This window comes from Miscanthus floridulus, chromosome 9, assembly GCF_019320115.1.
Source record: "Miscanthus floridulus cultivar M001 chromosome 9, ASM1932011v1, whole genome shotgun sequence".
In the NCBI taxonomy this organism is placed as follows: domain Eukaryota; kingdom Viridiplantae; phylum Streptophyta; class Magnoliopsida; order Poales; family Poaceae; genus Miscanthus; species Miscanthus floridulus.
In genome coordinates, this window is record NC_089588.1 from 22,274,408 (window position 1) to 22,296,950 (window position 22,543).

Genomic DNA, 22,543 nt, shown 5'->3' on the forward strand with positions numbered 1-22,543 from the left:
CCAACGCGGGGGGGGGGGGGGGGGGGGGGGGGGCTCGAGCCCCCCTACCCACACCGGAGCTGTGGAAAACACTGTAGAGCCCCCATGGATTTTTAGACAAAGTTCTATAGTGTAGGGGGGCTGAGACTTAAGATCGAGCAGCAGTCGAAGTTATGTGTTGTTCAGTCCCCCCTAAAATATTTCCTGGATCCGCCGCCAGGGACGTAGCCAGCGGTGGGGCTAGGGGGGCTTCAGCCCCCCCTACCCATCCTGAGCACGTGGAGTTTTTCTAAGTCCTCATTTAAAATTTTATACATACATATATTAGGTAGGAGGGACTAAGGTTAAGAGAAGATATAAAAACCTCTATTCTTTTGTTCAGCCCCTCCTAAATTATTTTCTGGCTTCGTCACTGTCCGCCGCTGAGTAGGAGGACAAACACACACACAAAAATCAGGGCACTTTTCTTTGCTACGGCTATCATGGACACTATATGTGGCTACACACTGAACAACAGAACATATATCTTTTTAACGGGTGAATACAAGACATCATTGGTAAAGAGCGATCATGGAGATCCACCATGAGTAGTGAAAACATGACTCCTGCCTAAACTTTCATATAATGCCAGTCACCTTCATCGAATCATGGGCACACCGGCCAACAACCCATTGTCGATATAAAACATTTGAATTCAGCACTAAGCAGGTAAAAAGGCAGATCACTACAAAATGTTCTAATACCAAACTCAGTTGAAGCTTAAAATTCCACAGGTAAATACTTTTTTACCTTACCAACCCACAACACTTAACAAATTGTAGCCTATATAAAGCATAGCCACCCCATGCACCAATGCAAAAACCAAGGGAGATCTGCCAACATGGCAGCAAGAAGAGCTTCCACGCATGCGGCGGAAGCACTCGTCAAGATGACATGCGTGGTGGCACTCGCCATCGCGCTGCTCGCGTCATGCTGCGCGGCTTCCTCGAGGTCGCTGCTGGTCAACTCCTCATTCGCCGACGCACCGGAAGGCAGCCAGCAGGCCGGTGCCCCGGCGCCGGCGGCGGTGCCTGTGCTAGAGCCGCAGCCGCCGGCTGCAGATGCCGCAGCCCCGCCGGCGGTGGGAACTCCAGAGTCCGCCCCTGTCGTCCCCGCGCCGCCGCCGTTGACGGGTCACCATGGCCAGCACGTGAAGAGCAAGCACAAGGACCACGAGAAGGCAGCGCCACCACCCAAGCCGAAGCACCACCACCCGAAGGCGCCGCCCAAGCACCACGGGCACCACGCGCCTCCGGAGCCGGAGCCGGCCGTTTCCCCACCCGCGCCTCCACCGGAGCCGTACACACCAGGTGCGCCGGCGGCCGACAGCCCCCACGGCCAGCAGAACCCGCCGTGGCCGTTCCCGTGGCCGCGCCCGCCGGGCACCGGCCACTGGCCGCCGCTGCCGCCGTTCCCGCTCCACCCGCCGCCGCTACCTGCATGGCCGCACCCGCAGCCGCACCCAGGGAACAACCCGTGGCCGCCGTTCCCGGCGTGGCCGCACCCCGGCCCGGGCGGCAAGTGGCCGCCGCTGCCCCCGTTCCCGTTCCACCCGCCGCCGGTGCCCGCGTGGCCGCACCCGGGGGGCAACTGGCCGCCGCTGCCGCCGTTTCCGTTCCACCCGCCGCCCATGCCGGCGTGGCCGTGGCCTCGTCATCCAGGAAACCCGTGGACGCCACCGTCCGCGTCCTTGCACGGCAGCGATGGCGTCCCTGCCACGACGGTGCAGCAGGACCCCAAGAACTGAGTCATCACTGACGCATGCGCGCGTGCTCTTTTGGCCGGATAGCACGAGAGGAATTTTATATTACTATAATGAATTTGTTTCCGCTAAAGGAGAGATCGATCGATGATCGCATACGCTGTAAAAGTAATTATGATTTGTGTTAATTTGATCAGGCTCAAGAGCCATGATTATGATATGAATAAAATCAGACTAGAAGTTTAAAGTTCTTGCGATCATCCCTTCGATGAAAAGTATAGATCATCACTTCATCAGAATTCAGAAATTCAGTACGGAGTAGTTCTTTTTCTTCCCTGATGGAGCGACAAGGAGAACGCATAGCATTCAATGGAGAGAATTCCTTATTTGACACCAGACAAATGACCCGTTTCTTTTTTGGTCCTCAAAAAAATTTCGTTCCCTATTTGACACCGAGTTCAACTTTCGTTCCTTATACGACACTCCGTTGGGTTTGACATCCGTGAACCGTTAACTGCCACGTGAAAAGACGATTTTGCCCCTGTGGGCCCCACCACCTTCTCCCTCCTCTCTTCCCTTTCTGGCGGAGGAGGCAAGGGATGGCAGTGCCGCTCGCTGGTGGAGGATGCAGGGAGTGGCGGCGCTGCTCGCTGATGGAGGAGGCAGGGGAGGGCGGCGCGGCTTGTTGGTGGATGAGGCAGGGGAGGGCGGCGCTGCTCGCTGGCGGAGGAGCTCGGGCTGAGGTCGACGGAGGTCATGGCGGGGAGGAGCTCAGGCGGAGGTCGGCGCCGGCCATGGAGGGGAGGAGCTCAGGCGAAGGCCGGCACCGGCCATGGCACGGTTCAGGATGGGCTCTCGCGGCGCGGGATGCGGGCGCGGCCGGAGCTCGCGTGGCTGGTGCAGCCATGGCTCCCTCTTGCGAGGAGCTCGCGCGGGGAGCTCTCACGCGCCGGTGGCAGGCGCGGGGCTGGCCGAGGGCGGCGCGCCGGCTCCACTAGATCGCGGTGCGGCGCGGCGGTCCGAGCTCCCACGCTGCCATGGCGGGACGGAGCGCGAGGTCGGGAGGGAGGGCGCGACCTCGGGGAGGACAGCGCGCGGCCGTCGCGAGCTCGGTGCGGCGGGCCGGGGCGAGCACGTCGGGGGCCGTTGCGGCTATGGCTGGGGAAAATCTCGCGAGGAGCTCGCGCGGGGAGCTCTCGCGCGCCGGTGGCAGGCGCGGGGCTGGCCGAGGGCGGCGCGCCGGCTCCACCAGATCGTGGTGCGACGCGGTGGTCCGAGCTCCCACGCTGCCATGGCGGGACGGAGCGCGAGGTCGGGAGGGAGGGCGCGACCTCGGGGAGGACAGCGCGCGGCCGTCGCGAACTCGGTGCGGCGGGCCGGGGCGAGCACATCGGGGGCCGTCGCGGCTATGGCCGGGGAAAACTCGTTGAGGGCCGTCGCGGCCATGGCCGGGGCGAGCTCGTCGAGGGCGGGGAGCGGCGCGGCCATGACCGTACGTGGGGAAGAAAGGGAGGAGAGGAGGGTGATGGGGCCCACAGGGGCAAAATCGTCTTTTCACGTGGCAGTTAACGGTTCATGGATGTCAAACCCAACGGAGTGTCATAGAAGGAACGAAAGTTGAACTCGATGTCAAATAGGGAACGGAAATTTTTTGAGGGCCAAAAAGGGAACAGGTCATTTGTCTGGTGTCAAATAAGGAATTCTCTCTTCAATGATTGGCCAAGATCTGAAGCCTTGTCCACAAGTTCGGCCTGTTCGCTTATTGGTTTTAGCCAGCCCAAATTAGCCAGCCAACAGTGCTTTTTCTCTCACAATAAACCAGCACCAGCCAGCCCAAACCAGCCCAGAAACCAACCAACGAACAGGCCGGTTCTCTTCTGCTGCCTCTTATCATGACCACCTCTCCCTAAATTTACACTCTATCTTATCGAATATTTTGACACATGTATAGAATATTAAATATAGACTAAAAATAACTAATTGTATAATTTGCGACTAATTTGCGAGACGAATCTTTTAAGCCTAATTAGTCCATGATTTGATAATATAGTGCTACAGTAACACATGTGCTAATGATGGATTGATTAGGCTTAATAAATTCGTCTCGCGGATTACTGACGGATTCTGTAATTTTTTTTTATTAGTATCTGAACACCCCATGCAACATCCGATGTGACATCCTAAAACTTTACACCCTGAATTTAAACAAGGCCTATATTTCTATCTAGGCTTATTGGAGCGGCTTTTTTTTACTTACTAGATAGCGTTTCCGTACGTTGCTACGGGGACAGCTAAACTTTTGTACTAAACACGCGAATCGCACGATATGATAACAATACTGTCAAATTAAATACCGACATTAAAGTGGCATTTAATCCAAAAAGTAAAGTTCGTTGAATTAACACGGGCATGGAAAGCGCGACGTCGCAGGCTCACCAACTCTACTGTATAGATCTTTTTTTTTGCTGCAACGGGAACAAATAATGCCCTGATAATTTGAGCATAAATGTGTTGTATTGTTACAAAAATGATAATGCAAACGTGATGTTTGTAATGTTAATATTACAAATTGAATTTTGTACATGGCTAAAATTCTCATTGATGGTTTGCAATCATCAAGGTATATATTTATAGTATTGTACATTTATGCATACGCGCATAAAAGTTCATATCACCATAACAAGACCACTCCTCCTTAACCTTTTAGAACTAACCATCTCTTTGAATTATCAGTTTGCTTCAAGGCGGGTGTATCTGGACGATAGCTAGGATCAATCTGTTGCACATATCGTGTAACAAACTAGGAACACAATCTGCTAGCCTGATTGCCCTCTCTGTAACCCTACCTCTCCGGCCTATATAAAGGAGGGTAGGGACCTCGGGCACGGGATTCAGCATACGAATACAAGAGCAGCTGCACCACTGGAGTAGGGTTTAGCGCACACCGCGTCCCGAACCGATATAAATCTTTGTGTCCCCGTGTGCTATCATCTAATTCCGTCTACGCGATCACTTTGCTGGATATTGTTGAAGCAAAACAATCCGATAGTATGGATGTTGCAAAAGTAGATCGGGATGTTGCATATGTTGCAATGGTTGTACACGTATGTTGCAAGCGTTTATTTCCAATGTTTTATCTGTTTTTTCGGACGTATGTTGCAAGCGTGTTTATCTGGATGTTACATATGTTTCACACATATATTGCAAGTGTTTTATCTAAATGTTGTATATGTTTTGCAATACCTTTTTAAGCGTTTTGGGGTTTTTTAAGTGTTTCAGACACATGTTTCAAGTGTTTTATCTGTATTCGGACGTATGTTGCAAATATTTAATCAGGATATTTCAAAAGTAGATCGATGTTGCAATTGTTGCAATAGCGTCGGTGGCTAGCGGACAGCGGCTTGCCGTAGAACTTCGGCTCTACACTCGTGTCTTCCTCGCGCGACGCACCTTGCCCTCTCTTCTCTCTCTCCCCTCCCTTCCCTTCCCTTCACTTCCCTTCCTCCATCTTGCCGTGGCAGTTCGAACTCGCGCGGGGAAACAGAGGGGCACGGACGGCCCGCGTGTGGGCCGGTGGCGTGGGCGGATAAAAGGAGCTGCCGGATACCTGCGCAATGGTAACATTGGAGGTTGGTCACACTTTCAATCGGCAAGAGATCGATCGAAACGCACCCGGCGAATTGCAATTGCAACACGGCGCCGCGGACGCTTTCTGAGCGCGTTTGTGACCTGCTGGTGCTGGATGCCTGGATGCTAGATGTTGCCGATGGCTGGCTGGCGTTTGCATGCATTGTACCTCTGACTTTCGGTGCGAGAATCTCAAGTCATGATGCGTTATAGCGGACAACCGATATATCGCAGTTTGCTGCCGGAGTCCTTGAATGCAGAGAGTCACATCTCCTGGACGTCGGACGAGAATTGGAGATCGATCCATATCCATTTGTTTATTTGTGTGTATATAGAGAGATTCAGATTCTTCAGTCTCCTGCCGCCCCCTGACCCTTATATAAGCACCCCCCACGCTCTTCTCAGCCTCAGTCCAATAACGTGGAGTGAGACATCGTCGTTTTCGTGTTTGGTTGTCGAGAACTCGGGATGGAGAAGAGTTTCAGTGTCAGGGGTGGGGATGATGACGATGAGGTGTGGGTGCACGACTCCTCCATGTTAGTTATATAAGATCATTAGGAGCATAGATCTAGCTGATAGAGTGATTCTATTCGGGATAAAAGACGCAGCGCATCCTAATACATGTAGAACTAGAGAGACAGAGAGGGAAAAGAGAAGGACGTATCGAACCTGACACCGCAGAGGGAGATGATCCAGAAGCCGTCATCTCGTTCGTCGATGAAGTCTGCGCATGGGCAGCGACGTTCGGGGAAGAGGTCGATGAAGTCGTCGACGTCGGTGGAGCGGGGCAGCGCGGCTGGTGGCTTCCCGTCACTGGCTGCGCCCCTCTCTGATCAGGATTAGGATTTATGTTTCGGTGGGGAGCTCGGCTCAGGTGAACCTCGTACTCAGAGCCGCCGGCCCCCACCTCTATATATAGCGCAGTGTGACAGGGGCCCTCCAGCCATAGTGGGTTGGGCGCTCTCGATCAGGGCACGAATCAAAGGCCCAACTAGGCCGTTGAGCCCAGTTTGGGATTAGAGATCAATCTAACAATCTCCCCCTTGATCTACAACCATCTTTCAATTTCATATCATTTACTTTTGTTCATTCCATTACAGATTAGCACATAGATCATGTTTCATCGTCACGATCAATTGCCGATAGATTTAACAACTACAACACATCAGTCTGTTCTGAAATAGATACTTAACTTTAGGCCTTCTTTTATCCACGAATTATAGGCTTTCCCTTAAACCCATGGCGGCTACATGTTCTCTGAACACGTTGGGTGGTAAGCCTTTTGTAAGCGGATCCACGAGCATCTTTTTGATACTTATATGCTCAAGACTTATGACATGATCCCAAACTTTATCTTTCACAACATAATACTTTATGTCAATGTGTTTGGCAGCACCACTTGACTTATTGTTGTGAGCATACTGTACTGCCGGATTATTATCGCAGTATAACTTAAGTGGTCTATAGATGTCGTCAACCACTTTCAAACCGGGTATGAACTTCTTTAGCCAGTTCACCTGCCCCGTTGCCTCATAACACGCTACAAACTCGGCATATATTGTGGATGATGTAGTGACGGTTTGCTTTGAGCTTTTCCATGAAATAGCTCCCTCTGCGAGAGTGAATACATATCCAGACGTGGATTTTCTATCATCTCCCGCATAACCAAAATCTGAATATCCCACTATATGGAGTGAATATGATCTTCTATACATCATCATGAGGCTTTTTGTTCCTTGCAAATAACGTAAGACTTTCTTTACTAATTTTCAGTGCTCTGTTCCTGGATTGCTCTGGAATCTACCAAGTAACCCGGTAACAAATGCCAAGTTAGGGCGCGTACATACTTGAGCATATTGTAAGCTTCCGACAGCTGAAGCATATGGAACCGTTTTCATTTGATCGGTCTCATACTGATTCCTAGGGCATTGAAAATCTCCATATTTGTCGCCCTTGACTATAGGAGCAGGTGAGGAACTACATTTGTGCATATTGAATTTCTTTAAGATCTTTTCTATGTATGCCTTTTGTGACAGTCCTAATACTCCTTTACTTCTATCTTGGTGAATCTCAATCCCTAGAAACGAATGAAGCTTCACCAAGATCTTTCATATCAAAATTTGAGGACAAAAACTTCTTTGTCTCCAGTAGTAGATTGACATCACTACTAGCAAGTAAGATATCATCCACATACAGGACAAGGAAGATAAACTTCCCATCCTTAAACTTTGCATAGACACAATTGTCCTCTACATTCTCTTTAAACCCAAAATTCCTTATTGTCTGATCAAACTTCAAGTACCATTGTCTTGAAGCTTGTTTTAATCCATAAATAGATTTCTTTAGGCGGCATCCCATTCGTTCTTTTCCTTCCATGACAAAACATTTTGGTTGTGCCATGTAAACATTTTCCTCCAAGTCCCCGTTGAGAAATGTCGTCTTTACATCCATCTGATGTAATTCTAAATCGTAATGTGCCACTAATGCCATTATGATTCTGAAGGAATCCTTACATGAGACTGGAGAAAAGGTCTCATTGTAATTAATGCCTTCTCTTTGCGTAAAACCTTTTGCCACAAGTCACGCTTTATATCTCTTTATATTCCCTTGAGAGTCAAGTTTTGTTTTGTAGACCCATTTACAACCTACTGTTTTGGCTCCTTTAGGAATTATTTTCAAGTCCCAAACTTTATTGGCATTCATAGATTTTATTTCATCTTCCATGACCTCAAACTACTTTGATGAATGGTCACTTCTCATGTCTTCTTCAAATGAGGTGGGATCATCCTCCATTTGAAATTCCTCAGTGTTGTATACTTCATAGTCAGCAGGAATAGCTGATTTTCTAACTCTTTAAGACCTTCTAGGGACCTCCACATTTGGCACATCTTCTATTTGAGGCTGTTGTTGCTCCCCCTCATGTGTGGCAATAGGTTCTACAGGATCCTGAAGAATAGGTTCCTCATCGTCATTCATTGTTGCCACAGGCGGAATAACAATAGATGCTAGCACCACAGTATCTTGCACTGTCGGTGCAGCGACAGTAGGTAGTGAGAAAAATGGCTCATAAATCATCGGAGTAGGCGCATACACCCGCTTCTCTTCAAGGTCAATTTCTCGAGCTACCATGCTCCCTCTCATCATTTCATCCTCTAGGAAGACAGCGTGTCTCGTTTCCACAAACTTTGTATGTCTGTCTGGACAGTAGAAACAAAAACATTTTGACTTTTTTGGGTAGCCAATGAAATAGCAACTTACTGTTTTAGAATCTAGCTTCCCAATGTTTGGGTTAAATACTTTAGCCTCAGCAGAACTCCCCCACACACGTAAGTGGTTTAGTAAGGGTACTCTTTCTGTCCATAACTCATACGGTGTTTTGGGCACTGACTTACTTGGTACTCTATTGAGAATATGAATGGTGGTTTTTAATGCCTCCATCCACATGCTCAACGGTAAGGTGGAGTAACTTATCATACTGCGCACCATATTCATCAGGGTACAATTGCGTCTTTCAGCTACTTTATTCTGCTGAGGTTCGCCCAGTGTAGAATACTAGGCTACTATGTCATTCTCCTGTAAGAACCTTACAAAAGGTCTAGGAATTTGGCCATATGGGGTATGCTGACCGTAGTACTCCCCCCACGATCGGACCTAACTATCTTAATCTTAAAATTGTGTTGGTTTTTAACTTCTGCCTTAAATATCTTAAATTTATCTAATGTTTCTGTTCTTTCTTTGATTGGATAAATGTAGCCATAACGGGAGTAATCATCTGTGAATGTTATGAACGAATCATAACCATCCACACTCTTTATAGGAAACGGACCACAGATGTCTATGTGAATAATCTGTAAAATTTCTGCGTTTCGTTTGGCATCTTTCTTAATTTTCTTTACATACTTTCCTTTTATGCATTCTCTGCATTGTTCTAAATCTGAGAACTCTAATGGAGGAAGAATATCATTCTTAACTAGTCTTTCTATTCTCTCTCTCGAAATATGGCCTAAACGACAGTGCCATAATTTTAACGACGCATCATGAGCTCTCTTTCGTTTTCTGTTTACATCCACAGATGAGGATACATTCTCATTGTCGCACGCAACGTTCCCATCATCACATACAACATTCACATCATCACGTAGTGATAACAAATAAAGCTCATTTTATAAGATAGTAAGACCAACACATGCATTATTAAATGTTATCTTATATTTGCCATTTCCAAAATAGCAATCATATCCATCATTGTCCAAGCATAAAACACTAATCAAGTTTCTCTGTAAAGAGGGAACATAAAGTACATCTCTAAGTAAAAGTGTGAAGCTATCAGCAAGCTCTAGAGAAAGATCACCAACGGCTTCAATATCTGCTCGGACTCCATTTGCAATTTTAACGTGTCTTTCTCTTCTTTGCGTAGTCCTCGTCGAACGGAATCTCTGTTAGGAATTAGCAACATGAATAGTTACACCTGAGTCAATCCACCAAGTAGATTTCGAATACTGTAAATACAGGGATTCATTTATGAACGTAATAATGTTCTCACCTTTCTTTGCCATGATCATCTTTAAGTAATCGGGACAATCATTCTTATAATGTCCTGTCTTCTTGCAGTAGAGACACTGGTCTTTCTCTACTATGAACTTGTTCTGCTGAGGCTGATGCAGCATGGGACCCTTTTCCTTTGACTTTGAAGAGAAGTTAGCATTATTATTCTTTTTCTTGTTGTCTTTCACATAATTGATAGTGCCACCATTGACAGCTTTCATTCTCTCCTCCTCTTGCACACACATAGCCATGAGTCTCTCTAAGTCACACTTCTCGGGCTATATGTTGTAGTTGACAACAAAAGTGTCAAATTTCTTTGGCAAGGAAGCAAAAATCAGATGGATAAGGAACTCTTCCTTGAGAGCCAGATCCATTGGTTTTAGCTTAGATGCCAAATTGCTCATCCTTAGTATGTGCTCTCTTATGCCATCATTTCTAGAGTACATCTCTGTCACCAGCTGCTTTATCAGCTGGGTAGCATATGTCTTTGAAGAGACAGTGAACTGACTCTTTATTCTATCGAGGTACTCGGTGATCGTGTCACACTCTAGGATTGAGCCCACAATTGCAGGCTCAATCGTGTTCTTTATCACAGCCAAACATTTTTTGTTGGCAGTGACCCACTTTCTATGCTCAAGGTCATAGGACATCTTTTGGAATGCAAAATCCCTCTCTCTAGTTGCCCAAGCGGCATCAGCCTCGTTTGTCTCTCTCACCGGTGCCACAGGCTCAGTGGGACACGGTGAGGTGACTACCCAGTCTACCTCAAACAAGATGAAGGCCAGGTCAATCTTTTTCTTCCACTCCGTATAGTTGTCACCTTTGAGAGTGGGGATCTCTTTGATACAACCCATCAAGTTGTATCTGCCTGAAAACACAATTCATATAGAGTGAGAACATAAATAATAACAATAATTGCATGCCTTGATTCCAACGTTGGTCAAAATTAAAACATACAACTGTTTATACATTAAATCTACATCACTGTTGAGCAGAAATAAAAATAATGTATAAAATCATTAAAATTACGACATTGTTATTAACAACGTTAGTTAGAAAATAACAACATCATAATCATGTTAAAATCTCTTTTTTCTCCAATTAAATATCACGTTGGTTCAAAATAACTAGAGAATAAACTATTTCTTTAGCAGCGGAAAAACTAATTCAATTTAATGAATTTTGCCCACAGGAAAAATCTCTTTTCTATTTTCTTTGAGCCATTTATCCATTTTCCAGAAAATAAAACTTTTACTGGAAAAGGAAAAGAAAAAGGAAATGGCTCAAACTGTTACCGTCTTCAGCCCAAAATAGCAAAAGCGGCCCGGTCCATAGCAGCAGCGCGCGGCCCAGCCACGGCCCAGTCCGTAGTAGCAGCGCGACGTGCGCCCGCTCCCCCGTACCCAGGCCGCAACCTGGGCCTGGGCCGGGAATGTCCTTCCCCGCCTAGGCTGAAAGCAGCCCAAGCGATGCCGACCGTTGGATCTCATCGGACGGCTCCGCGTGGTATTCACTGGAACAATAAATCGGCAGCGGCGCCGAGCCCCCAAACCCTAATCATTCGTCTCCCTCTCTTCCTCTCTTAGCCCCGCAGCGCAGAGAGCGAGCGCAGAGAGCGAACGGCCATGGCGCCGTCGTCGACCCCCTCGCCGGCGTGCGCGCTCCCCAACGGGTGAGCGCGCCGCCATCGAGCGGCCTGGCGGCGGTGCCCTACCGCGCCCGTGAGGGCCGTGCCCTAGCGGCAGCGGCGCCTTCTTCTCGCGCGCCGGCGAAGTGGCAGCGCGCCTGTTCATCCCGCACGACGACGGTGTCGGCAGCGGCGAGGTAGGCCTCTGCCCTTCCCTTTCTTCTTTCCCTTCTGGATCTGGGTCTTGCGACTGGGGATTAGGGTTAGGGTTAGGGTTTGACTCGCTGGAGTCACTATTCATCTTCCCCAGCGAGTTCTTCGTGGGTTTGAGCTCGGATTCGGGTTCTTCTTGAACCGAGTCCTTCTTCTTACTCCTTTCCTTCACCTTGTTAGGGTTAGGGTTCGGCGACCCTCTGTCTTTCTGTTTCTTCCCCCGATTAGGGTTAGGGTTTTAATCTGAACCGGATCGAACCCCCGATTACTCTTCGATTTCTTTTTAATTCTCTACCTCATACTAGATCTACACACTAGCAACCCGGCTCCGATACCATTGTTAGTTATATAGGATCATTAGGAGCATAGATCTAGCTGGTAGAGTGGTTCTATTCGGGATAAAAGACGCAGCGCATCCTAATACATGTAGAACTAGAGAGACAGAGAGGGAAAGGAGAAGAACGTGTCGAACCTGACACCGCAGAGGGAGATGATTCAGAAGCCGCCATCTCGTTCGTCGGTGAAGTCTGCGTACGGGCAGCGACGTTCGGGGAAGAGGTCAATGAAGTCGTCGATGTCGGTGGAGCGGGGCGACGCGGCTGGTGGCTTCCCGTCACTAGTTGCGCCCCTCTCTGATCGGGATTAGGGTTTAGATTTCGGTAGGGAGCTTGGCTCAGGCGAACCTCGTACTCAGAGCCGCCAGCCCCCACCTCTCTGTATAGCGCAATGTGACAGGGGCCCTCCAGCCATAGTGGGCTGGACGCCCCCGATCAGGGTGTGGATCAAAGATCCAACTAGATCGCTGGGCCCAATTTAGAATTAGAGATCAATCTAACAACTCGGTGGATCACCGCAGGGATGGAGTTCAGCGAGAGGCTGAGCAACGCAGGCCTATCCACGAACCTGATGACATGCCTCACCAAGGTGCTGCACGAGGAGATGAAGGTGGCCGCCAAGAATGTCAATTACTGGGTGAGCGTCACCATGCTCATGCCCTTGCTCGGCGGCTTCCTCGCCGACGGCTACCTCGGCAGGTTCTCCACCGTCGTCTTCTCCACCGCCGTCTACCTACTGAATCCCGACCGGTCCAGGCGACGGCGACGGCGCAGCTGGCGCCGGTCCTGAACCCCGCCCACTCGCCGCGCCTGCACGAGGCGCTCTTCTTCGCGGGCATCTACCTTGTCTCCGTCGGCACGGGCGGGCACAAGCCGGCGCTGGAGAGCTTCGGCGCGGACCAGTTCGACGAGACGCACGCGGCGGCGGAGCGGGTGCGCAAGATGTCCTTCTTCAACTGGTGGAACTGCGCGCTCTGCGCGGGCGTCCTGCTCGGCGTCACCGTCGTCGTCTACGCGCAGGAGCTCCTCGCGGCTGGGGCGACGCCACGCTCGTGCTGGCCGCCTCGCTCGCCGTCTTCCTCGCCGCTCGACGGTGCTACCGATACAGGGTGCCGGCCGAGGGCAGTCCGCTCACGCCGCCGCAAGGGTGCTCGTCGCTGCCTTCAGGAAGAGGCGACTCCGGCTGCCCGACGACGCCGCCGACTTGTACGAGGTCGGGCCCCCGCAGAGTGGCAACAAGAGGCTGCTTTGCCACACCGACCGGCTTCGGTAACATAACAACTAAACTAAAACGATCGTGAAATGCAATTGCTTTGCTCCCTAGAAATCTAGAATTGATGCAACAGTGGCTAAGTAAGTACGTACGTGCAGGTTCCTCGACAGGGCAGCCATAGTAGAGCAGGGCGCCGGCGAGGAATCAAGCGGGGCGTGGCGGCTGGCGACGGTGACGGAGGTGGAGGAGACGAAGCTGGTGGTGGCGACGGTGCCCATCTGGTGACCACGCTCAACTTCGACATGGCAACACTTGACAGGATTCAGTCTAGTTGGGCTAAAACAAACTGGTGGAAAGAGGCAGCCGAGTTGTTGGGCTGGACGATCCATTGACGATGAGCAGAAGAAACTAGTGTGTTTCAATGTGACACGAGGGAGCAACGGGCTCAGAAAAACCAAACTAGTGCGTAGACTGCGTAGTATCAACACTCGGCTGCTTTTGAGTTTCAAAAAAAAAAAAACACTCGACTGCTTTTCAAAACAAAACAAAAAAAGAACACTCAACTTGACACGTGTTAGTGCTGCTGAGAAACGAACTGCTGAAGATCTCAGGGCCGCCTCCGGTGGACACACCCGATCGTGGCAAAATATATAGTGGAAACTACATATTAGATGCAAACACAAAAACCAATTTAAAAATTCATTGTAATTCCTATTTTTTTTTAAAAAAAAACTTGGCATATCTATAGCGCATATACTCACATGTAAAAGTTGGATACAAACTCAAACTAAAAAATAATATAAAAATAATATAAAAATAGCATATGCACTAGAAGACGTGATCCTAGAAATTTCATCTTCTAATGCACACATCTCTTAAATTTATTTTTTCTATTAGTTTCTAAAAAATAAAATTTGCATCCCTACTTTTTACATGTGAGTACATATTTGTATGTACTGTGGATGTGCCAAGTTTTAAAACTTTTTTAGCGACCAAAATACATTTTTTTAATTCGTTTCATGTTTTCACCTAGTATGCAATTTCTACTGCATACTTTACCCCTGATTGTAGCACCTTTTCACATGCCTACCGGTGGGAGTCCAGGTCACGAGGACTCCCAATAGCTCTTCGAAGCTTGAGCATGTGTGCTAGCGGACTGACGCACAAACCATCCGTTGATTAGTCCTTGGACACCGCATGACAGTTTCAATGAACATAGATAGACAAAATCATAGAAACCAATTGTGTTGGTCGTGGAAACTTATCAGATTTACATATTGCAGTTATAAATTCTTTAACTGTTAGCATAGAAACCTGGCTTGAAGAGTACGGTGACGAGCGAATTGAGCATATCTCAATTGTTCACTCGTTAGCATATCTCAACCGTTAGCATAGAAACCAATTGGGTTTTTTCTTATGGGAAACATGTTCACCCGAGTTCAAGTTCTCGACTCATTCATATTTTCTGGATTATTTCAAGATTTAACGTTGTTAATCTCGAGATCTTCCTTCAGAGATGCTCATAGAATAAGGTGTATGTTTCTATGTTCATAGGAGGTGAGTGTACACATATATGAGTGCCTGCGTTGTACTATGGTTCGCCAGTAGACTGACAATGTGGATGCTAAAAGGAGTGGCGCCACTTTCTTTATTTTTTGAAAAAAATGTCACTAACATGTTATGAAGAATGGTGATGAAAGTTTTTGTACAATAAATAACCAACTTATATAGGAGTAGTTTAAAATGTACAATATACTCCAAAAAATTATGTGTGCAACAAAACACGTGTATGATGTGGAGCCATAATTTCTAGTCTATCTATGACCTAGACTCTGGATTACCATATCTTTTTTAGATCCAGGAATTAGTAGCATCTATTGGAAAAGGTTTGGTACTCTTTTGGCTTCTTTTCGTCTGAGATCCGCAATCAGATTATCGGAATGACTGAAGAGCTCCTGACGTGACGCGCGGAAAAGAACCGCAGAGAATTTGTCATAAAAATACAAGTTTTGAAAGACAGGCTGATTAGCGTCCCTGTCACGTTAGTAGTATGGCTACCCCTGGAACTGGAGACACAGACACGACAAGCAAAATGAGGACGACCTCGATCCTAAACGCCCATAAAAATGCATTGATCTCACGTTAACTATGCATAATACTCGTCCCTACGCATCTTATATCCCTATAAAATTTCTTTGAGCTATTGGATTGGTACTTAAATCTTGGATATACGATCGATATGTCTAATACTAATTGGTTCTTGTATTCTACTAGTAATCATTCTGTTAATAAGGGCATGAAGGTAGATACTTACTGCTAGAAAAGTACTGTACACCTCCTCTATTTTTTGATAAGGGCATGACGGAGTAATATAGATAGATGATTAAAACAAGCGAAAAATTTTACCATGCCTAGTCAAGGTGTAACTGTATACCTCCTCTATTTTTTGAGCCGTGCCAGGGTTATGTTCCTTACAATGAAACGTATCTATTCGCAGGGTCGGAGCCAGGCCCTTTTGTTGGTGTCAGCCGACACCGATGACTTCTCATGTAATCAATGTAAATACACTGTTTCCATAATGCTAAAAGCAATAGTCTCCTATGCTAATTGCCCTGTTCGCTTGGCTTATAAATCGTACTTGTTCAGTCAACGAATAATATTTTTCTCTCACAACAAATCAACCAACAGTACTTTTAGTCGTGGCTTATCAGATAAGCGAATAGGGCAAATGACCTCGACGCCGTTCGCAACTGGCTTCGCCTCTGTCTATTCGGGTTTGAGCCTCCAATGTAACAAACTGCTCATATTTCTTTTATTGATTATATTTTTAGTGGCAAACAATGCACTCATTGGCCCTGTTCGCTTCGCTGAAAAAACAAGCCGAAACACTGTTCCGGCTGATTTGTTGCTGGAGGAAAACACTGTTTCGGCTAAAAAAACTGAAAAGTACGAATTATAAGACAAGCGAACAGGGCCATTGATAGAAAGACATTTGCAGTAAATCCAATTATAATACTAAGGCTTTATGTTGGATGGCGTGATTTTGAGAAATTGTAGCATCAGGAAAAACTTTAGTTCTAGAATAACAGATATGCAAAGCCATGGTTTAGAAAATAAGATCTACAATGGAGTTTCTAATAAAACTCTAAAAAATTATAATTTTAGTAATACCATAGTTTTCAAAACTACAAAGAATGCCCAATCCAAACATTTTTGTAGTTTTGAAAACCAAAGTATTCACAAAACTATGATTTTAAAAACAATGAAAATATTTTGTATATAAATAGGACATATGTCTTTGTATGTTTTAGTGTGCGTAAAATGTGTATGTATATATTATTATTATATCTATAGGACGCATGTATTCCTTGTGTGTGAAAAATTGTGCGTTTTTTTTTAATCTCTGTTCGTGTGTGTTTCGGGGAGCAAAATGGTAGTGCTCGTGCAGTCGGGCCAGGCGAAGAGACGAACTCCTCGGGTCCTCTCCGTCTCCTCCCAAAATTCCCAAGTCTCAATTGACACGTGGGCAGGCTAATGTTGGCTTTCGGCGCCGTGCGAGACCAATGCTGCTGACGCTCTGTGGGCCCCACAGGCTCCCGCAGCGACCGGCAAGCCCGCCGCGAGGCACCCCACACGGGTCTCCAGTCACTGACTACATGGTCCCACGCACCATGTCCCCACCTGTCACACGAAACGCGACGTACCACCGCCGAGTAGGGGCGAGTGGCCGGTGGCCGGGCCCCTTGCCCACGGCGACGGCACAGGCTGCGCCGCTCTCTTTACCCCGGAACCACGCGTAAGGATGGCAACGGGGATGTACCCGTTGGATATCGTCGGAACGTTCTTTTCCCCGCTACAGAGAATTAATCCCGTCCCCGTCTCCGTTAACTGTGTCGGGTATAGATTCTTGCCCATCCCCGTACCCGTCGGGCATCGGTCGGGTAACAGATACCCGACGGGAACTGCATACCCGATAAATAAGGACACTTGGGGTCGTAGCTTTGCAATCGGAGACGTTTCTTCTTCACCCGGGTATAAGTGTCAGAGTCTCGGAGATGCCGATGAGAAGGAGCGAGGTTGCGAGGAGGACGAGCAAAGGTGGCAGAGAGACTAAACTGAGGAAGCAAGGGGCACGAGCGCTTGTGAGGCAGGCGTGCTTGTGCTGCTGGCGGAGATGGTGAGAAAAAATTGAACTAGGGTTCCTAGAAGACACAAACTATATATATGATTGTTCAGATTTGGGCCAAAATACTTATGTTGAGCTTCTTTGGGCCTAATACTCATATGACAACTCAAATAGTCGGGTTCCCCCAACGGGTAACGGGGACGGGTAAACAGGGAACGTTCCTGTACCCGCTATACCCGTCGGGGATGGATACTTGCCCATTTAGATGCCCGTGGATAAAGATATGATCCTATCCCCGTCCCCTAATGGATCAAATACCCGTCGGATATCGGGTATCAGGATCCGTTGCCATCTTTAACCACGCGTGGAAGTTACCCACCCTTCCACCCCTCCCTGTCCCCCGGCCCCGTGCACCCGGCGCACGGGGACACGGGCCACATCCCGCCGTCCAAACTGCCTCATGAGTCGACACGCGCTGTGACTGACCCATGCACCTGGTCCACTCGGGACTTTGGCGGCCCCCCCACGCGGAGTCGCCGCCCGGCGCCCGTTTCGACCGCCGCGTGCTCATCCCGTCCCTGCATCCTCCGCATGAGCCCGTGACTTCCAGACACCGTCAGCTCCGCGTCGCGATTCGTGTGAAGACGGCCTGGTCCATACGACGCGTCCACGCTGAAGTGAGCCGCGCAGCCCCCGGCACTGCACTGCACTACTGGCTACTCCCACCGGCCACCGCGACCGCTCGAGGCGCGCCTACGGCCTACCTACCCATCCCGGCATCCCCCCTCCCGTCCCGCGCCGAGCAACGCCCGCTAGGCAGGCTGCTGCTGCTGCTACCCGCAGTCCCCACCGCGCCCCACCGGCCGCGCCACCGCCACCGCAGCCGTTGACCACCGTTGACCTCGGCCCGGCCGGCCGCCTGCCATGGACCCGCGCTTCCCGCCGCCGGCGCCGTCGATCTGCTTCGGCGGGGGCGGGGCTGGGGGGCTCCCAGCACGGGGGCACCACCGGCGGGCGCACTCGGAGACGTTCATCCGGCTGCCCGACGCGGACCTGCTGCTGGACCCGGACGCGGACTTCGGCTTCTCCGACATCGACTTCCCCTCGCTCTCCGACGACTCGCCCGCGGCGTCCGACCCGACGCCGCAGCCCCAGGCGCCGCCCCAGCAGCCGCTGCCGCAGCAGCAGGCGGCTTCCCCGGCGTCTGCGGCGCCGCCGAGGCCGCCGAGCGGGGCGCACATGCGGAGCCTCTCCCTCGACGCCGCCTTCTTCGACGGCCTCTCGCTGCAGGGAGGCGGCGTGGCGGGGCACAAGAGGAGCGGCTCCATGGACGGGTCCACCTCGTCGTTCGAGGGCGAGTCCGCGCCGACGTCGTCCGTGCTGCCGGACTACGCCAAGAAGGCCGTGCCCGACGACAAGCTCGCCGAGCTCGCGCTCCTCGACCCCAAGCGCGCCAAGAGGTGAGCGAGCGGGCAAACGCCATCCGCGTCCGCGAGCTGTCTTCCCCTTGAAATTGCTTCCCCCCGAGATGCTCGATGTAGCTGGAACGTGCTACGGTGCTACCTTGTCCTGTATCTGGTCAAGTCCTGGTTTCAAGATCCGTATCCTTGTCGCGCGTTGAATTTCTTGTGGTCGAACGAAGTGAGGTGTAATTTCTGCTCCCGCGGTGGTCCTCGGTATGCAGGATCCTGGCGAACAGGCAGTCCGCGGCGAGGGCCAAGGAGAGGAAGATCAAGTACACCAGTGAGCTGGAGAGGAAGGTGCAGACGCTGCAGACAGAGGCCACCACGCTTTCGGCACAGCTCACGCTCCTTCAGGTAACGAATATTTTGCCTGGTTGCTTTGACCAGGCACTATCATAACTTATTGTGCCCGAAAAAATGGTCATCTTGTGGTTGGGTGTACGAAACGTATCATTGCTTCAGCCAGCGCTAATTATTTGACTGGGGCTTGTCTCGTGCTACAAGTACCACCATAGGAGGATCAGCTATTATTTTATCCCACCGCTTGAAGCACTTTGCTCTCTTGCTGTGTGTGCTGGACAAGTGGGAAGATGAACTTATTAGCTGACACAAACCTTGGCTTGATACGATTAACTCTATAAAGAAAGCAAAATGTTACCATCACTCACATCCTCTCCTTATGATTGGCCAGACTAATGGTTTGTTGTTCTGGCTTATCAATTTTGCTCAAGTAACTTGGGTTTAAAACTTTTTATATCTTTTCCTTACTAGATTTTTTGCTGTTTCTTGAGGATATCTTCCAAAATTTTAACTGCCTTTGATCCTCAGGGTCAATATGAATTCTCTCCATGCTGGTTCATGGATAAATTACTCCTATGTCACAGGCACCTTCCTTTATTTGGTCATTTTGTAAACAATAAGGTCACAACTAATTTAGGCATTGTATTATAGATATTTGAACTTGGGATTTTGAACATTTGATTAGAGATGATGTATGTTGGAAACTGTTTTAGTATACTTAGTGAATGCATGCTATATTGCTATTTCCTACCCATCAAGTTCTTTCCAAGTTTTGAGTTGCTATTAATGCCTTGTGGTAGGAGTATGGCCGATTATCAGTGTCATTTGGTTGAGTTTTAGCATTCCTTGCTAGTACCCATTGTTTCTGTACACACACTTGATTTTTTCTTCAGAAGTTAAAATATCTGTGCAGTCTTACCTCTATAGTGTTGGTGAATAATTTTGACGATACATCCACCCACTTTATGTTCTGTCTTTGCTGAAACTATCATGAGCATTAACGTATTATGCCATCAGTAGAAAAGTTACCCTCCAAGTTGCCTTGATTTGCAAATTTCTTTGGCATAACACATTTGTTTATATAGCTTTGTCCACTCTACACGATTGAGATTTCAATGCACTATCTTATGATAGTCTTACTCGTCAAATGAAGTATTACCCCAGACACACACACACACACACACATATATATATATATATATATATATATATATACTAGGAACTTAGTAAGTAATAAATGGGCATATAGTAGCGTCAGATAACCTTATTACATTGTGGATACTGTTTTTCTTTTCAGTTCGTATGGTCCTCATGGATGTAGAGTAGATACCATGTCTAGGCTGTAGAATCATTGTAACGTTGTTTTCTCAGTTCAGTGGTGCTTGCAAATTTGTGTTACATGAAGGCTGGGGTGAATATTCGAGACCAAAAGGTCATTATGTTCAGGGGATACTTAGAACACTTCTTTTTGCTGCATGCTCTGAAGCAGAATAAGCTGATCCATGCAAGTGCAGTTGCATCCTATATGGATTGTGAACTAAAAGTTGCCATGTTATTTGCAGCCAAGCAACAATAATTCTAGATGCGTGGCCTTTTCTTCATGGCTAACACAGCTCAAACATTGCAATAAATTTAAAGTTCTCTATTAACAATCTTGCCTGCAAGTATTGTTTTAGTTGATGTGACTGCTGAAGGATTTGTTACACCTAAAAGTAGGGTCATAGTGGAGATGCCTCTGTACTTTATAGGTAGGTCATATCACAAATAGATGTTCTGATTGGAAGATGAATTGATTGGAGATGAGGAATCAGATGGGGTGGTGTTAGGCCAGAAGCTTTAGTTTTGGTGGTAGGGGACAGTTATCCTTCCTTTATCTCTATGCAAAATTTGGCCGGTCATTTAAGCGGCAGAAGAACCAGAGTAAAAACATATTCTGAAGTGTTAAACTGGATTCAGAATTTGTTGGCGAGTAAGACTACCTTTTTAGCTATTTTGATATTGTTGGATTGGAATGATTTCAAATTATTTGCTCCACTGGTAATCATCCTGAGAACTCTCTGTGGTTTGTTGTCAGGGTTGTTAGCTTATGCATTTGTTTGTTTTAGTTAGTCATCATCTGGTGCAATTGTTGGTTTTGTTGCCATTAATGTATTTATGGTTCAGCACACTCTAATATTGCTTCCTTTATCATGCTGCAATTTACTTATAATGCAGAGGGACACCTCAGGTTTAACCACCGAGAACAGGGAGCTGAAACTCCGGTTGCAGGCCATGGAAGAACAAGCTAAACTTCGAGATGGTATGTCCTAGTCTTTCTTTGGAAGGTGTTAAGCCACTGTCATGAGGCCCAGAAAGAGACTCACTTTTCCTGTTTCAAGAACATCATGGGACAAATGATATCAACCGAGCAGTTATCTCCTGACCAAACTTTATTCCCCTAAAAAAAATAGTTTTCTTCTGAGCAGATAGGCAGATATTAGTTGAACTAGCCTATCAAGCAACTTGTTGAAACCCCGGTTGTGTTTGATGCAGCTCTAAATGATGCCCTGAGAGAAGAAGTCCAGCGGCTTAAGATAGCTGTAGGGCAGGTCCCTAACATGAACGGGAATCCCTTCAATGGAGGACTACCACAGCAGCAGATGCCAGGCTATTTCTCACAACCACAGCAGATGCAATACTTCAGCGGCCACCAGGGCCAGCATCACAATCCGAACCATCACCCCCAGAACTCTTCAAACGGAGGTGGCCAATCCTTGAGTGACTCCATGGATTTCATGTGAGGAGACTTGGCTCAGGGGTTGCCTGGGATCACATACCAACTTCAACTAAAGTACTGTAAAGGTAGCTAATGTATACCATATTCAGTATTATGATATGAATCATTGTAGGTTAGCTAGCTGTTCCTTGTACCATTAATCAAAAAGTTCATTCATGCATGACAACCTATCATCGCTTTTGTTCTGGGGTTAAACTAAAGTGGTTTGACTGGTTGACGAGCTGAGTGTCGTTGTTGCCCTGTAAAGTTTTTCCTGTAATAGTAAAGGAATGGTTTCCGGTTGAAACTCGTGGTTCCCAGGCCGCTGACGAGTTTCATGTCTCACGGTCGGTGAAGAAATTCTGGATTTATTGCACTGGTTTGACGGCATAAACAGCTTGTCGGAGGTTGACGCGATGTCTTTGCGCTCTCTCTTTCACGGGGAATCTTTTCTGTACCCACTTCTCTTCTTTTGCACTGGTTATGAAGTCTTCTATTTTTGTTTATCTTTTGTACTGTTCCTCCCTTTCTTTTAGAAAAGGGAATTTTTATTCTGGTCTCTAAGAGTTTGCACACAACCAAAATCTATATTTATGGATCTATAACCAAACCAAGTAAA

General features: G+C 48.0%; 3 protein-coding genes across 3 annotated transcripts; all 3 read left to right on the plus strand.

Annotated features, from left to right (window-relative positions):
• The first annotated feature begins 811 nt into the window (after positions 1–811).
• On the plus strand, positions 812–1,972 carry LOC136481540 (formin-like protein 5). The gene has a single exon (XM_066478870.1). The coding sequence runs from the start codon at positions 824–826 to the stop codon at positions 1,763–1,765; it is 942 nt and encodes a 313-aa protein (XP_066334967.1). The 5' UTR covers positions 812–823; the 3' UTR covers positions 1,766–1,972.
• Positions 1,973–12,590: 10,618 nt separating this feature from the next.
• Positions 12,591–13,565, plus strand: LOC136479445 (protein NRT1/ PTR FAMILY 5.6-like). Its single transcript, XM_066477316.1, has 4 exons — positions 12,591–12,704; positions 12,824–13,119; positions 13,235–13,336; positions 13,439–13,565. Exons 1-4 carry the CDS (start codon positions 12,591–12,593, stop codon positions 13,563–13,565), a joined length of 639 nt encoding a protein of 212 aa, XP_066333413.1.
• A 4,468-nt stretch (positions 13,566–18,033) lies between these two features.
• LOC136483536 (transcription factor VIP1-like) lies at positions 18,034–22,383 on the plus strand. The gene is made up of 4 exons (XM_066480633.1): positions 18,034–18,866; positions 19,091–19,223; positions 21,384–21,468; positions 21,702–22,383. Exons 1-4 carry the CDS (start codon positions 18,331–18,333, stop codon positions 21,947–21,949), a joined length of 1,002 nt encoding a protein of 333 aa, XP_066336730.1. The 5' UTR covers positions 18,034–18,330; the 3' UTR covers positions 21,950–22,383.
• Positions 22,384–22,543: the final 160 nt, after the last annotated feature.